A 17,454-nucleotide genomic window follows, 5' to 3' on the forward strand; every position below is an offset into this window, starting at 1 on the left:
CAAGAGGGGCACGGCGCCGGGGAAGCGATGGCTTTGTGCCCGGTCCTCGCCGAAGGATAGCGCCGTGCAGGAGGAAGGAGCGGAGCGGAGGGCGAACATCTGCTCGTCTGACTGCAGCTAGTTTGCACGGGAGAAACCCGCTCCCCCCTCTAACTTGCAGGTGCAGCGGGGGAAGTGGAGCAGGAGAGGCAGAGCCGCGCAGACAAGGTACGACGGAGCCGGACATCTCCGCAGGGTCCCTGGCTCCGAGTGTATGGCGGGGGGAGGAGGAGGAGGAGGAGGAAGGGAAGAGAGGGACTTTGGCTGTTAAATAGAGGGAGGAGGATTGGGGAAAGCAAAGGTGAGAGCTGGAGGGAGGGTGCAACAAAGCGGGAGAGAGAAAGGCAAGAAGGGACAAAAGGGAAAAAGAAAAGGCAGGCAGAGAGGAGGAGAAGGATAGAGGCAGGGAGGGAGGGGGACAGGGCGAGAGTCAAGTAGAAAAGTCCGGCGGAAAGGGGTGACACCGATTCCCCTCCTCGCCCCTCTGTGCCGTGCAAAACTGGTGGTGCCTCCTCTCCGGTGACTCTGGCTGGTCCCTCCATATTATGTCTGCACTCCGAAGGAAATTTGGGGACGATTACCAGGTAGTGACCACCTCTTCCAGCGGCTCAGGCTTTCACCAGCAGCAGGCGGCAGCTGCGGCCCCTAAGAGAAAGAGACAACGATTTGTGGACAAGAATGGTCGGTGCAACGTGCAGCATGGCAACCTGGGCAGCGAGACAAGCCGCTACTTGTCGGACCTCTTCACCACCCTGGTGGACCTCAAATGGCGGTGGAATCTCTTCATCTTCATCCTCACATACACTGTGGCCTGGCTCTTCATGGCCTCCATGTGGTGGATCATTGCTTACATGCGGGGCGACCTGAACAAAGCTCACGATGAAAATTACACTCCCTGCGTGGCCAATGTCTACAACTTCCCCTCTGCCTTCCTCTTCTTCATAGAGACTGAGGCCACCATTGGCTATGGCTACCGCTACATCACTGACAAATGTCCGGAAGGCATCATCCTCTTTCTCTTCCAGTCCATCCTGGGGTCCATCGTGGATGCCTTCCTCATTGGCTGCATGTTTATCAAGATGTCCCAGCCAAAGAAGCGGGCAGAGACGCTGATGTTTAGCGAGCATGCTGTCATCTCTATGCGGGATGGCAAACTTACCCTTATGTTCAGGGTGGGCAATCTTCGCAACAGCCACATGGTATCGGCACAGATCCGCTGCAAACTACTAAAAGTAAGTGCAGAATCCTCTTGCCTTGGCACTGGCACAGGCACATGCACCTGAAGCTCCCCTCTCCGCCCCCCACCGTCCACCGCTCTGCCATCACTAGAGTCCTCACACCACTTCATCTTCTCCTTCCACTTGCTCTCCAGGGTTCTCCCAGGCCTCCATCTCAAGGCCACTTTCACCTGGTCCTGCATCTCTGACACTTCACCAGAGCATGTGCACCTTCCTCTTTCTCTTTCCCTGACTTTCTCCTCCCTAGAGCTCTTCCAGGTCCCCCAGTTGTTTCCCTTCTTAGTATTATGACACCCTCCAGAGCACTCCACTGAAAACATTTACATGTCCATTATCTTCCTGCTTCCACCCACAACATTCATGTCTCCTTCCTTTCTTCTCTTTTTCAGTGCTCTGTTTGCATCACACTCCTTCTGCCCTTTTACCATTTGGGTACTCAGATCATAATCATTCTTTTCCTTCTCTGCTGCACTCTTACTTCCACCCAACCCAGAATTTATCTTCCTCTTCCTTTTCAGAGCAACAGATCTTGAAGTAGATTTCATTTTTAAACTGAGATGGATGGAGAGAAGTGTAAGCCAACACTTTTCTTTGTTCTGTGCGTGGTGTCACTCTTTGGAATATCTCATTAGCACAAGAGTATTTTCCATAGTTGGCCTTTGATTTCTGGATATGGGCCTCTTTAAGCTCTATTACTTAATGACAACCTTTGGCTATTGTTAATTTTTAGCACCACAGTACACTTGAATGTTAAAGACAAATACAAACGATAGGTCCTTGCCCTGAGGAGTATGCAGCTTATAAAATTTTGAGTCACTTATTAAACAGGTAATATTCTTAAAGATAGCAATATCCATCCAGAATTCTTCTTAACTTTCTGTGATGTCTTTTTGAAACAACATTAACAGTTCTCTGGGAGACCCCTCTTTTTGCAGGTCTACTTTCATGAGCCTGAGTTTAAACGTTGTAATAATTGATTTGTACACTTTGTAAAGAAAACTGAAAAGGTGGCTTTTCTGACTGTTTAAACTATAATTTAAGCATCCTTGTGAGACAGCTAAAATAGACATAATTTATTAAAGGGAGAGATTCAAGTCAGTTTTCCTCCTGTTTCATCCAAAACCTAAGAACACTTATATTTTTTTCATTGTATTTTAGAAGACGGCATCCAATGGAATAATACTTAAAAAAAAAATTAATAGAATATATGCATAAGGCATATAGTATTATGGTAGGGCCTCATGATCTCCCGAGGTCCCTTCCAGCCCTAATGTCTATGAAATCATCTAAGGTCCACCAAAATGAGTGAACAGATTTCCTCAGCCCCAGGATTCTAGTTTGAAGATAAAATTGGCTAGAATAGGAACCTCATTGTAAGTGTATATTAATTTTCCACTCTAAAAAAACAAAAATACTTTAAAAATATTTTGAGGTTTATTGGTAGAGGAGACTAAGATTCCCCTGCATTCCCCCCTTGGTACCAAATCCTGCCCTCAGTTACTCTTGTGTGTTTTCATGATAGTAATGAGGACCCAGTCTTACAATTTGAATAGCATGAATGAAAACTATTGATGTGGGCACAGATATGTGTATGTCTTAGCTTTAATTAAAGGTATGGAGACTCACCATACAAACTACCCCACAAGGCTGTAAGGCTGTTCCAATGGTTCCAAAAGGGGTTTCACCTGGGTAATGTGTCACTGTTCTTCAAAGTCCTGAGGATGTGTGAAGACTGTTGTCCCTCCATGCCCTCAGATGTCCTTGGAGACCTTTGTTGGAACCCCGAGTCTCCTGCTTTTCTTCTATTTGGAGCAGGTAGACAATTAAAGAGGAGGGGAGCTCCATCCTGTCTGACACATGGAGGCATATCTCCTCACCATGCCTGCTCAAGGACTGTGGGCTTGTAGGATTTCAGTGTGTATCCATATTAGCCTACTGATCTCACTAGGACCCACTAAAGCCATGCTGAATGTAATGTAGACCCCACCCAAACTGCAGCTCTGGGATCCTTAAAGGAAGGTAACAAATCCACAGATGATTTTGCAATATGGGGAAAAATCCTTGTTAGAGTCTAAACAAGATGATGTCAACATCTTAACCCACCCTCATTGGAGACCATCTTGCTAGAGCCCAAAATGGATACTCCCAAACAGACAGGACAGACACTATCTCCTTTTTATCATCCTAGCTGTCAGAAAATCAGTCCATTGTGCTCCCAATTGTCCAGTGGAAGCACTAGACAAATTAGCTCCCTCTCTTGCCCCAGAGTTCAGTACAACTGTGGAATGAGAGAGAGGTATCCTCCCCCTGCTCTTCTGTGCACTTATATTGGGAGCCAGTGAGAGAATGATGGGTAACCAGGCATAGCACTTACACCTGAGATCCCCTCTCCACTCCTTCCTCCAAGCCCTTTAGCCCAAGAGAAGAGACTGTATCTTCATTGGTGCTGGACCCATCAAAGATGTAGAGAAGACTGCAAGGTTGTATTAGGTGCATGTGTTCCTCTACATGGATCTAGTGGCAAGATTTTGGCATCTTGTTGCACATATTTTAAGATTCACTATGTTTAGTAGTGGTTGCCCAGCCAGTCCTTGGTTACAACCTGAATCATGGTAGAATCAAACCTCCAAATGTAGCATTGGCCCACACATTGTTTCAATTTTCAGTAATTTTTTTTGTTAGTATTATAGGAGAGAAGACTTGGAAGAAATGACACTATTTAACTTGCTTCTTTATTATCTTGCTATGGTGATTTTCATAGATCAACTGAAATAATTTGAGGAGGTACTCTAGCTTTCCCCCCCAAGCATCTACTACAGGTATTTTTACATAATGAAACCAGATTTCAGTTCTGCTTCTCAATATTTATTAAAGGGATTTTTCCCACTATTAACATCAGTTTAAATTACTAAAGTGAATTACATGTAAAATAGCCTAGTTAGTGTTCATTTTGTCTTTAGAGGGCACCAAAGTAAACCATCAAATTGCCTTACATTATTAGGCAATGCTAACTAGTTAGAGTTCAGCCTTCTGAATTTAACATACCTTCATTTTATATAGGAGTTCAGACATAAGTTACATATCAGTCACAACAGTTTATAAATTAAAAAGATGCCTCGTTGTATTCTCATGATACCTCTGCAGAGAATTGCCAAAGCTGAAGCTGCTCTTAAAATTTATGATTCCATAAAGAGTTGCAAATGCTATATGTATGAATGAACGAATTATAATAAAAACTGTACTGTATTATATGTATATAGCTGGTGCTCCACAGACAGTAAACAATGTTTGTGTATCATAATAATAGTGATTTAAACTGTCTTCCTAAAATGGCATCCATAGAGGATTCCTTCCACATAAAATTCCTCTCTGCGTATAGAAGGAGAAGGTTCGATGCCTTTTGAAGATGGTCTCCATTATACTCTGAAGAGACCTTTGTGCAAGGATGGGCTAAATTGGTGGTGCTCAACCTCTGCGCTATTGGGATGTGTAATCCAGCCCTCAAGGCTCCCCATGGGTCCAGAAATTTGGTAGCATGGGAATGGTGGCAGGGTTAATTGCTGCAGCTTCGAAGTGTAGGGTTGCTCCATGGCTGGGTCCAAGACATAGGTCTGGGCTGGAGCACAGGATTACACCCATAGAGCAACCTCACACTGAATCAGGTCTGCAGACTGCCCATGTGTTTCAGCCCAGGACCTACCCCCACATAGCTCATTTGGTACATAGGGCTGGAAGGTTTTGCATTATTGGGCTAAATCACTGGGTGGGGAGGACTAGAAAAGGGTAAGTAATGGCCTTCAGCAGTGGTTTTAAACCTTTTCACTCTCCAAGAACCCCAGTGCAACTTCTGTGAACTGAGCAGATCGTTGTTTAACAGACAATTTATTTATTACAGTGTTTACTTACTTTTACAGGGGCTGAGTGATGGGGGGACAGGAGGTTGAGGAGAGGCTGGGCATGAAACAATATATGTTTACCTGTTCACATCCTGTTTGAGAGTATCTGGCTAAATTATATACACACATCTCAACTGGCTTTGCAGATTACCCACTGAAAAGTTAGGGACTTCGTACTTTGCATCCGTGAGATCCAGTTTTCCTGGGGGCTGGGCATACTGTGTGCTGGACAAAACCTAGTTCAGCATAAAAATCTGAAGTGAGAATGATCTGGTGGGCAGAAGAACACTATTTTTAGCAAAGAATTCTGTAATAAATGCACCGTCCTTTGAACAGTTTTCAAATAGACGTATTTTGTATTTGCAGGATATTGCAATATTTCCATATTGAAAGGACTTTCCTCAGAACTTTGTGACCTGTGTGGAATAGTTTTTGTTTGATAAATGCAACAAAACAAATTTATTTTGGATACTAATGAACCTTCATTTTCTTTCAAGACAGAGTAACAGGATTGGAATATCAAAGTAATCTTTACAGATGGTCAATAACTGTATGTCGAACTATTTGTTAACAATTCAACATTTTCAGAAAAAGTCTCTTTTGGAGAGTGGGGTCCTTTAAAAAGCAAAAAGTTAACATTTATAATATTTTATTTTATAGACCTCAAAGATGTTGAGGATAAACCTCAAAGATTTTGCAAAAAAGCTTTGATAAAAGTAAAAAATCACTGCAAAATAAAAATTCTAATTAACTTTATTTAACTTTGCTAATCATCTTAATATTCATTTGAGACTATTCACATGCCACAAACATTAAATTTATGCAGGTTATAATACCCTTATTCAGACTGAAGAGTACTTTAACCTCAGTAGGACCATTTGTGGATAATATTTGAGCTAGGATATCACAATCTGACTCTCAACGCTCTGGGTTTCCCATACTTCAGATTACTTTAAAGGTGAAAGATTCAATCCTTCATTACAGCACAGCTGTCTGTTTTTTAATGTATACACAACATACATAGTAACTAACATGCGTAAGTTATCAAGGACTACATAGTGAGCGGTAACATGGTTATGTAAGGGAGTACAGAATAAATTCCACCTCATCCTGCAACATTTAGTTCATAGTTCCAGTGGGAGACCAGTAATACATGTTGGAGGCAGTGTAGAATGACTTCTAAATCACAGTGTAAATGTTGTAGATTATTTGATTTAGAAAACATATCTTTAGATGAGACTTTGTCTGCTTTGTTCTAATTACGTATTTATTTTTATTCTCCCCTTTTATTACAGTATTTTCACTTCATTTTAGTCCACATTTGCCCTTTTTATTTTCTTTCTCCTGTCCCTTGCATATGATCTGCTTTCTCTTTAAAAGCCCCCTTCACCTTTCTTTTCATTTTAGCTGATCACTGATTCAGAACATTTGCTAAAATTAAATAGCTCACTCTGTGTAGACTGTTCCTGTTTTACCTGTCCCTGTTGGTTGAGTCTATTTAGATTGTAAATGCTTTTGAATAGGCGTTGTTTACACAAAGGGGGCTCATTTTTGGTTGCGCCTTAAGTACTGCTCTAATGAACACAATTTGTAAAGCTAATTTGAAAACATGGGTTCTTGCAACTTTGTCCAACGATTATGGATTTTATTTATAAATGATGTTTAATGCCACTACTAGCAGGGTACCTTATTTGAATTTTACAATGGACAAAACATACTAAGTCTTGGCTCGTGGAAACATTTAAGCAGATAAATAATTTACCTCATATGAACAGTCTCATTAACTCGAGTGGGATTGCTGATGCATTCAAAGTTGTGCATGTGCATAAGCGTTTGCTGCAGCAGCAACTAATCATGTTAATTCAAAGTTTATTTAAAGTTCTCTCATCGTGGTATAAAATCATTGCCATTTCAAAACAAAATTGGTTCCGTATTATTAATAAAACATTATTTAGCCAAAGTTATTGTGTCAGGGCTCCAGACTTTTACTTCGTAGCATATATGGACATTTTAATAATGACATTTTTAAGTTAAAAAACCTTCCATGATATACAACCAGAAATCTTTCTAATGCTTAGGGCAGTAATTGAAGAAACAAGTCTAGAGCATCCACTTTGGCATGTTAAGACTATTAAATAGGAGGGCAGTAAAGCACTAGCAACACTGTAAGCAGCTTTGAGCCTTTTGGAAAGAACAGGATATACATCTGAAAACAAATATAAATTGAATCATTTACATTTTAAAAACAAGCTTCAATAAAAAAAAATCACTCTGCGATCCAGGCTAGTAAACTCAAACAGTAGGGATGAACATGGAGTGGGCAGAGCCATGGCTCTTCTTTTTCAGCATGCCAGCACACCTGAGTTGGCTAAGGGGGCCAAAATGCATACTGTGTATTGAAAGCTCTATAGCAAGCTCTCCCCACTTCTACCATGACTGACATGTCCTAATCATCACAGTGCCTCTTGGATTTCTATATAAGGATCGGGGCTGCCACACTTGGCCCTCCTGCATGGGTACTTGTCTGTAATGGAGACTCTGACACAAGGTTCTTAATGGTGCAGTTTTACACCCAGGGCAGCAGTGGCAGCAGCAGCAGTGGCTGGACCCCCAGAGGCTGCAGATGGGACAGCAGGGAAGGTGGCTGCTATTTTGTCCTCACTAACTGCTTCCCCACCGCTATATCCTGATTGTAATCTGCCTGATTATGCTACTATCCTGAACCAAGATACTAGCAAAATTGGCAAAAGCTGTGCAAGTTCCAAATATGGTTGCTCCATTGTATCTTGGGGCCTTGCCACATGTTCACTTTCAATGGTTGCGAATCATTGGAATGTTCTGCTGTATTAAAGTTAGTGAGTGTTAGGGGGTAGCCATCTCCTGAAAAGCAGCAATGTTGCAATGCCACAAGGGCACTTAACACATGCTACACTGCTTGAGCATGCATCTGTCTGCATTTTAACTCCACTTAGTAAATGCTAATTTGAACATGTGACACCACCCTTAAACCTGCTGGTATTTCATGCATCCAATAGGGTTGCATGAATATCTGGCAGTATTGTTGCTGCTGACTGTCAGGATCTCATGTTTTGTGTTGGTCCATGGTGTAGAGGTGTTATAGGACAGCTCCACATCTTGGGCAGCAGCTCCACACTGGGGCAGTGTTGGCTATTTTTGCACCTTCTTCCAAAGGCAGAAACTAGGGTTGCTGCCCCAGTCATCCTTTCTCAATAATAGGCAGTGGCTTTAGGAACAGGAAGTGAGGGAAAATACCCATCTTTACCCCGGTCAATTGAAAAACAGCTATTCTCTACAAATTTCCCTTTATACGTTCACCTATGCCGTAGAGTTTCATGCCCCAATCCTGCTGCTGCTTAAATTGACAATAAATTGAAGGGTATGGTTACATCTGATTTATTTTCAGATGTTCAGATTACCTAATTACAATTAGCATAAAACAACAAGAACAATATAACAAAAGGAACAGACCAAATTGTCAGTAAGAGATTTTAATGGTGTCATGATGTAACCGTGTCACCAGGAAAAATGCAAAGTCTTATTCAGCTGTGTTGTTATTTTTATAATATTAAAGTGATTGAAAGATTTCTAACAGAAGCAGTTGTCTTCCATTAATGTCCCCTAGCCTGCATGTATACATGTTGAGGTAAAAAATACTGTTCCTTTGAGAAACATAGATGAGATATTTATATAAAATACATTTTAAATATATCATTTGACTTTGTGTTTATGCAGGATTCGATATCACAGACAACTCAGCCACTTTTAACTGTAATGGATCTGGATTCAATGTCACATTGAAATCCACTTTTAATAAAATCCAGTAAGTCTCTTGGGGCTTTTTTCACTGAAAAGGCCTATTTCCCAGCTAAGACTTCAGGGCTTTAAAAATTCAACCATTAGATTACATGATTGCATGAAATTATTATTTTCTGATGGACTGGCAGTAGGATTTTTGATATTTTAAAATGTATAAAACCAGATCCGGAATAAGTCCCGTAAGAAAATAAACAGCAGACAGCTCCATTACAGAGCAAATTTTTTTGCAGGATTCTAATGACTTTAGAAACTGTTAGACTAACACACAGAGTTTTGAGTACTTCTTCCAATCTCAAAATGGAAGTAATTTAAATTTATATATATATATATATATAAAATTCGCAAACTTTTCCTTTGCTACCTTTTTCCCAACAGATAAATTTCACAGGTGACTCTTCATTTTCTCTTTGCTTCCCTTCACTGACCTTTCCTTCACAGCTTAGCTAGAAGAGTCCTTTACTTAGAGGCCATTATATATCTATATCTATAGATCTGCCAGAACAGATTCCTCTTTTGCTCCAAAGATGGCTTTTTATTTCAGGGTAGCCAATGTGCCTTACTGTGGTACATGTAATTGGTTGGATCTTGCAATTCACATCTGTGCTGACTCCAGTGTCTTCTGCAGAACAAACCAAGGGTGCACATATACATATATATACAAAATAAATCCATGTTTACAATCCTATTATATTGAAGTATTGAAGCCAGATCTAAATAATAGCAATAAAATAATTAAAGAAAATAGTACAAACTGGATTTGGCAAACAAGTAACAACATAATTTACCCAATGTATGTAATTTCATTGAAATCACTAGGATTATACATTTGAATAAAGTTTTACATAGGATGAACATTTACATCAGTAAAAGATTATTTTAAAGTATTATAAATTTTGATTTAAAACTGAAAATTCCTCTTGACCACATATGTAAAACATTATTGTTTATAGATATGCCAGTTTTCAACTCTTCTTTTCTATAAATAAAAGTAAACTAATTGTTAAGTTGCAAAAATAAACTTAGTAAGAAAAAATGTGGTTACCAATAAGGGCTATGCCAGCCAACATATTTGGAGCACTAAGAAGAGGAAATAAAGAGTCAGAGCAGCAGCAGGAGCAGGGAACAAAGAAGAGAAGAAGGGGGAAACACGGCAGAGCAGCAGGCAAGGAGGTATACTGAGTCAATAGGAAGAGAGGAGGGAGGGTGATATATTGTAAAAGAAGTGAAAAAGTGGCCTCTGTTACTATATATTATTTATAAATTAGTAAATCAAAAATATATATTGCTTTTATTCTCAAGATTATGGTAATATTATCAAATCACTTATATCACACACTAAATCTATGGAGGCATTTGATGTAATTAAATGAATAAAGTTTTTCTATGTAGTGGTTGACAGTGGGATAATTTTCATATTACAACCTTATAATTCATAAGGTCAGAACTAACTGGAAATAAAACCGAAGGTCCCTCTCTAGATAACAAGGCCAGAAGGGACCATTGTGCTGATCTAGTCTGACCTTTATAGCACAGGCCATAGGATTTCCCTGAATTCATTTCTGTTTGAATTAGAATTTATCTTCTAGGGAAACAACTGATCTAGATTTCCAAACATCTGCTAATGAAGCACCCACCCCCATACTCTGGTAAATTCTTCAAATGGTTAAACGTTGTCAAAAATTGTGCCTTATTTTTTGTTTAAATTTCTTCTGTCTACTTTAAGCTTAAACTTTATACATAATAGCAATCTGTTACACAGATGAGTATTTAGGTTTTAGTGGGATAGCCTAAATGTATAGGAACTTGTTGAATAATATAAACTTTATTGAATAATATAATACTGAAATCTAGTAACAAGTGCTAAAGAAGTGCTAAAAGCAGTTTCAGGAGTAACACACTTTCCTTGGTTCCTTCTTTCAGTTCTTGTGCAATTACAATGGGCATGGGCAAAATACAGCCTGCAGGGCAGATCCAGCTCACCAAGAGATTTTATCCAGCCTGTGGCAGGTCCCTTGGGTCTGCTCAGCTCAGGTGCAGGGGGCAGCCTGGGCCTTGGTGCATATAGCCAGTCCCACCATCTGTGGGTAAGCAGCTGGGCTGGGGTAGCATGGTGGCTGGACTCGCTTCCCAGGAGCCCCAGCAGTGACGGCTCCTTCCAGATGCAACTACCAGTCTCTGCCGGTGCTCCTGGACCTGGCCTCACTGCCCAGGCACCCTGTCCCATCCACCACACAGCCACCACTGGGGGCCAGACAGAGCAGATGGGTAGGGTCTCCTTGGATCCATGGCGCACTTGGCTGGGAGGATGGGGCCATGGGTGGGTAGGTAGTGGCATCTGGGAGCAAGACAGGTGGTCAGGGCTGGGGCTGGGATTGGGATCATGGGGCACTGGTTCCATGGGCAGGGTCATGCAGGAGCGGATTGTGGCTCTGCCCCAGGCCCTAGCCCAGTGGTGTCATTGCTCTGTGATCCTAGCCTCAGGCCCCGCCTGCTGCCCTGCCCATGGTGCTCTGTGCCAACATGTGGCCCCATCCCAAAATACACAAAGTAGCATAAATGGAAGTTCTAATTAATCAGATTTCAAAATATTTTTCAGCACCCTGAGGATTATATTTCATTCTGATGGTTATTACCTTTTAAAAGTGTAAAGCACACACAGAATACTTATGTCTCTTTACTAACAACAGTGCAATATGTGTATAGAATAGGCAAATCAGAAAAAGCAGGGAGCGGGGAACTTTGCAGTTTCATCAATATTTTATGTTTCTGAAGTTTCCCAGACTGCTTTAAAATAGATTCTCATCTCATGGAATTATCTGTGATATTCTCATTATACCACCTACTGAAATGTTTTTCTAATGATATGACATTAAATCCCATTTTCTCTGCATTTCGTTGACAGACAGAATGATGCAACAGATTAACCTGAAGGTAGAAATGTGACCTGGTTTTAATAAAAAAGTAGTTTTAAAGGTTTTGGTTAAAGTCTTGTGATGAACTTGAGATATAAAATAAAGGACAGAAAAAATGTTAAAATCTAGACACAATAAAAATCTCCTCAAACTTTATAGCTTAGAATTACCATTGTTTATACAGATACAGTGAAATTTACCCACCTCCTTAAGTAAAGAGAAAGCTCTAAAAACTGCAGCATTGCCAACCTTGTACTTCATGAGAAATTCGGAAAACTCCACATGCCATGCATGCAGTACAACTGGGTTCTCCATCTGTTTTGCAAAAAGCTCATTGTGGGCTGTTGATGGGTGGCGGACAGGGGGAGCGGCAGCATGCCTGAGATTAGATAGACTATAGTTCGTTATTGATAATCTGTAATCTACCGTAATTTGGGGCATTTATACACATACTTCTTCATCCCACGACACGCTGGAGAGCCACTGCTTTGGAGTAGACTCAATCAATCGAGTCTGCTCTGCATGTGAGCTGACGTGCACTGTGCTGCATCGCATGCAGGTGTATAAGCAGTGAAATGCGTATCAGCGTGCAGAAAATGGTGGTGGTGCACTTTGGAACTAAAGCATCCTCTATGTGTTTTAGTTTAAAAGTGTGCTGCTACCATTTTCTCAGCACCAATGCTCATTTCACCACTTATACAAGTGTGAGCATTGCAGCTCAGGAGCTTTTCAAAACATCTAGCACAGCAGAAATTGCATGTGTAAAAATGCCCTTAAATATTAGTCAAGATTGTTTTAAAAACAGCATACAGTTAGCTGGCACCCTGAATTTCATGTTTTAGTTCTGAGAATAATTCAACAGCCTCAAAACAAATCTGTAAATATATGGCTTTGAGTGACATAAGGGACAAACATTAGCTATAGAAGCAAACAGCACTTTTCAATTAATTTTTATACCATTAATCATTGTTGACTAGCTTCCAAACACCTGTTTTTTGTTGAGTAGAACAGTACATCAAATGAGCTGTGATTATTTATATTTAATAATACAAAGCCAATAGTGGGTCGTATGACTTTGTTTTTCTGGTTACTTTCATTGCCATAGCTTTAATTATGGTAAAATGCTTTAGCTCTACTCTCCACATATGAAATTCACAATGAGTTGACATTATGCATATGGAACAATGGCAAAGCAAGGCAAAATATCTATAATTGCATACTTTTTATACATTGTACTGATATGTGCATGTGTAGATATAGGCATTATTTAATTATGATAATCACAATGCATCATCTTTGACCACACATTTTCTCATGAATGGCCTGGTCTGCTCCCCTGACTCTTAAAGGGCATGTCCACACATATTTTTATGCATGCCTAAACTTAATACATGTTTGCCTAATGCACATTAAGGTTATTTAGGCACACATCTACATGTGCACGCACTAAGGCACAATAACACGGTGTGCAGACCGACATGGGATTCAAGTTAGTCTCAGGTCAGTAGACATATGTGAATTAATGCACGTTAGAGCATGTACACTTGTTTTAAGGTGATTTAGCTATGCGCACATAAATTTTATACCTGGTTTTGCAGGTATCATAGTTAGGTGTAAATAGCCTAAAATCACCATTTTTAGTCCTATTAAGGGAGCGGACTTGTAGACCTGTGCCTTTAATGAACTTTAAGAATGGTTAATGTGCCTTAAATTGGCATGTGTAGATGCACCCAAAGAGTCATACCTCACTCCTGATCAGTTCCATGAACTTAATTGCAATGACTTGTCTGTTGGTAGTAGGTATGACATCCTTTCATCTACAGGAGATGGTGGAAATTTCAGCCTATGATGCAGATGGTTTGCAATGTTTCATGTGACTGAATAGTTCAATCCGAGATATGTATGATATATGGTAATGGTTGCAAATCTATGTGTTACGGTCGGGTGGTTTGGGAACTGCTTGCTTCTAAAGACTCTTTTCTCTTCAAGCTGTAGGGGCCAATTCAGAATTGAGCCTAATTATGGGCATCTTTCAAATTACCTTTCAGCTATCTTCTTTGGCTTTTTAGTGAGTTCTTGCTGCTTGCTAAGTATCTATTTCAGACATGCCCATTTATGCTGTCAAGTCTGAGTTACTGGCAGTTTGCTCCTGTATGGATTATTCTTGGTCAAGCCATAATGTTAACAACTGTGAATGGGATACAAAAAAGCCTTGAAGGCACATTTAATTTAACATATTTTCTTGCATATTACATATCCCAGAATATATTATACACCTTATTTTTGAAAGGCAGAATGAAGAAACAAAGATTTTTCTAGCATTTTGGTTTCACAGAGAGGGACAGAGCCTCATCTTTTGCTCATTCACCCTCCTTTTCCTGCTTAACTAAAGCTGAAACCCTTGCTGATGCTAAAGACTGGTCCCCATGGGTGGATCTATGATTTTGAAAAGAGGTAAAGGGTTTCCAGGGCTGTGAAATAGAAGAGAGACCAGGAACAGCTAGTAGATAGCAAAATTGCCTTCAGGAACGTTAGCTTTATTCGTGAAACATCAAAGGAGCAACAGTCATTAACATCTCAATTGAAGAACAATGAATCTTTATGTCAATTGATTCTCTCAGCTGCCTGAATAGTAATACCACAGCTGCTGCACTGTGGAGCGGGAGTAAAAGCAGGGTGCTAGTATGATAGTCAGAATATCATCTTCCTTGTTCAATATATGCATCCCAATTTTTTGGAAAGAAGTGCATGTTATATGCAAGAAAATATGGTACTCTGATTTTATTTTTACCACCAGACAGTGGTGATCTGGTGGTAGAATACCGTTGATGTATACTCACTTCTGAAATTTGTCTTAACAGCCATTTTGAGGCCAGACATTTTTTTCAAGATTCATGAGTTAGCAAGTGGTAATTATAGTAAGATGTAGAGTATAAATAATTCATGCATATTTTGTATGAACAACATTGGACTTCTGCCTATTTTTCTATAACGTTGCTGTATAGTGATTTGTTTGGATTTTGTCTCAGATGACTGATAGTGCAAAATGTTGGCAATGATGTGAATCACTGTCAGATTGTCTTGAAAATTGCTGTACTAGTGGTGATTTCTTCTTTTTCTTTTCTTTTTTCCCCCCCTGACTGCTTTTCTAGTCTCGGCAGACACCTGAGGGCGAGTTCCTTCCTCTTGATCAACTTGAACTGGACGTAGGTTTTAGCACAGGGGCAGATCAACTTTTTCTTGTTTCCCCACTTACAATCTGCCATGTGATCGATGCCAAAAGCCCCTTCTATGACCTTTCTCAGCGAAGCATGCAAACTGAACAGTTTGAGATTGTCGTTATCCTAGAGGGCATTGTGGAAACAACTGGTAAGTAAAACAACAGAATATATAGTACATGTATCATTTATAATTTTATTGCTTTTTCCAAAATTGAAGTAGATTTTTCTCTTTTCATATCTTAAATAGCACGGTATATTGTTGTTAATGAATGTACTATTACTGCTGATTATCTCCTCATGAGTGAAATGTTTGAGTGATCATTTTGAAAATTAAATGTATATTATACAAAGATGGCGCACACCTGCATACCCAAGAAGGTTGGTAAGTCAATGCAATAACTTCTGTAGAAATTAACTCAGGTCCTCAGATGTGTTTATGTTGAGTTTTCCTGGAATTAAAAAAAAAAAAATGACAGATGCATGTAGGTGTACTTTTGTTGTAGTCTGCACTGCTTTTGTCAATGAAAGTATTTTGTGTGTGCTAGAGTTCTTCGTACAGAGAATATGTTACAGTTCTTAGTACAGAGAATAGCCAGTAGGCTTGTGTAAATACCAAGGAGCATGACCTTGGTTGGAGAATGATTGATTATTAGTAAGAGATTTTAAAATACTTTATTTTCTACTTTTCAGCTTATACATTTGTGCCTGTGTAATTCTGTGTTATTTAGTTATAGTGATAGAGGAGAATTTAAAGAGATTTTTTTAAACATTCCTTCTAACACTTAAAGTACTATTATATACTTTCTAAGTATTGTCAGCACTGATATAATTTGAATATGCCTCTTCGGGTTCCAATGAATATCACTTTTTGAGGCTGGAATCTTTTTAATTATCTAGATCCATGGAGTCTTATTATAGATATCATTGTGGAATTAAAGCCATAATAATGCATAATATTCCAGTTTATTAATAAATTTAGTCTAATTCCCACTAAAGTTATCCATAGAAGATGGTATCTAGCTTAATTCCATTAACTTCTATTAACAGTAGTGGATGTTTTTGTTTGTGTAAAGATACACATGGATATGGTATGCATATGTGGCTAGAGAGAGGTGATACTGAGACAGGATTCTGCAAATAACCATTCGAGTTTTTAAATAAATTTGCATTGACTGTGTTTGCACTCTTTTTTGTCTCCACATGTTGTTACCAATCTAGTTTTTTGTTGCTGAAATCTGTGGAAAGTAGAATCTGAATCTGCAAACCCAAATCTGTGTGAGGTTGCAAGGTCAGGACCCAGTTTTAAAGGAAGAGATGAAAGTGAGCTGAATAAAATAGGTTGTATCTTAATAAAACATGGAGGACAGCAAAAGACTTAAAATAATGGCAGAAAATACGAATAGATGATAGAAAAAATGGTCAAAGGGAGGTAACCCAGTTGCTATGCATTAGTTGTATAGTATAGTATCTGAGAATGGAAATAGTCCAGCAAAGTGCAGCAAGGAAACAGAATGTGAGATTCACAGATTCACAAAAGTTTAAATTAAATGAAAAAAAGATAGCACAATAAGTGGAATACGAGAAGAAAAATATAGAAAATCATTTAATAAAAAAGTACATTTGACATCTACATTGTAAATAGTTCTGACTGAGTCTGTTTCAGAGAGGAAAAAATGACAAGTGATTTAAATAAAGATATAAATTAAAAGGTAATCAAGTCTATAAAACATTCCATATTTAACAGAGAGGGGATGGAAGCTGAACATGTTTACTCCTAAAGTCAGAGGATATTCTGGCATATAGTAGGTGTAATGCCAAACCTTATTTACCGGCATTTACCTTACATTTCTTAATTTAATTATGAACTGCTTTTCCATGAGATTGAATGATCTAGTCTACATGTTCCCTATATTGTTCATTTAAAAAAAATCCAATTTTCTTCCTCTTCCTTTCTGCTTTAAAAGTGTTTTATGTTTAGTAATTTCCTTGTCCTCTTCTTTGTAAACAACCCCATTTGTGATGATCTTGAAGACCACATTGTTCCTTGGGAAGCCCACTTAGGCCATTTTTACATGTGCTCACAATGCAGTGCCAGGTGGTTTTAATTAGCCATGCTAATTAAAAGCACCACACATCGCATGTATCAGCAGCGTAGTGTTCCTCTGCGTTGAGAAAATGGCGGAGGTGCACTTTGAACTAAAGCACACTGAACATATTTTAGTTCAAAGTGCACTGCTGCCATTTTCTCAGTGTGGAGGTGTACTGCACCGCTGATACATGATGCGTGAGGCCACCAGAGTGCAGCAATTTA

General features: G+C 39.5%; 1 protein-coding gene across 2 annotated transcripts in view; it reads left to right on the plus strand.

Annotated features, from left to right (window-relative positions):
• Positions 1-6: 6 nt before the first annotated feature.
• Positions 7-17,454, plus strand: part of KCNJ3 (potassium voltage-gated channel subfamily J member 3) — a 188,247-nt gene continuing 170,799 nt past the window's right edge. For both annotated transcript variants that reach the window (XM_019554624.1, XM_019554625.1), the window contains exons 1-2: positions 7-1,271; positions 15,075-15,291. In XM_019554624.1, coding sequence (XP_019410169.1) covers positions 585-1,271; positions 15,075-15,291 — 904 coding nt within the window. In that variant the 5' untranslated portion in view covers positions 7-584. The remainder of the gene's footprint in view (positions 1,272-15,074; positions 15,292-17,454) is intronic.

Source organism: Crocodylus porosus, unplaced genomic scaffold (genome assembly GCF_001723895.1).
Source record: "Crocodylus porosus isolate Cpor-Errol unplaced genomic scaffold, CroPor_comp1, whole genome shotgun sequence".
Classification (NCBI taxonomy): domain Eukaryota; kingdom Metazoa; phylum Chordata; order Crocodylia; family Crocodylidae; genus Crocodylus; species Crocodylus porosus.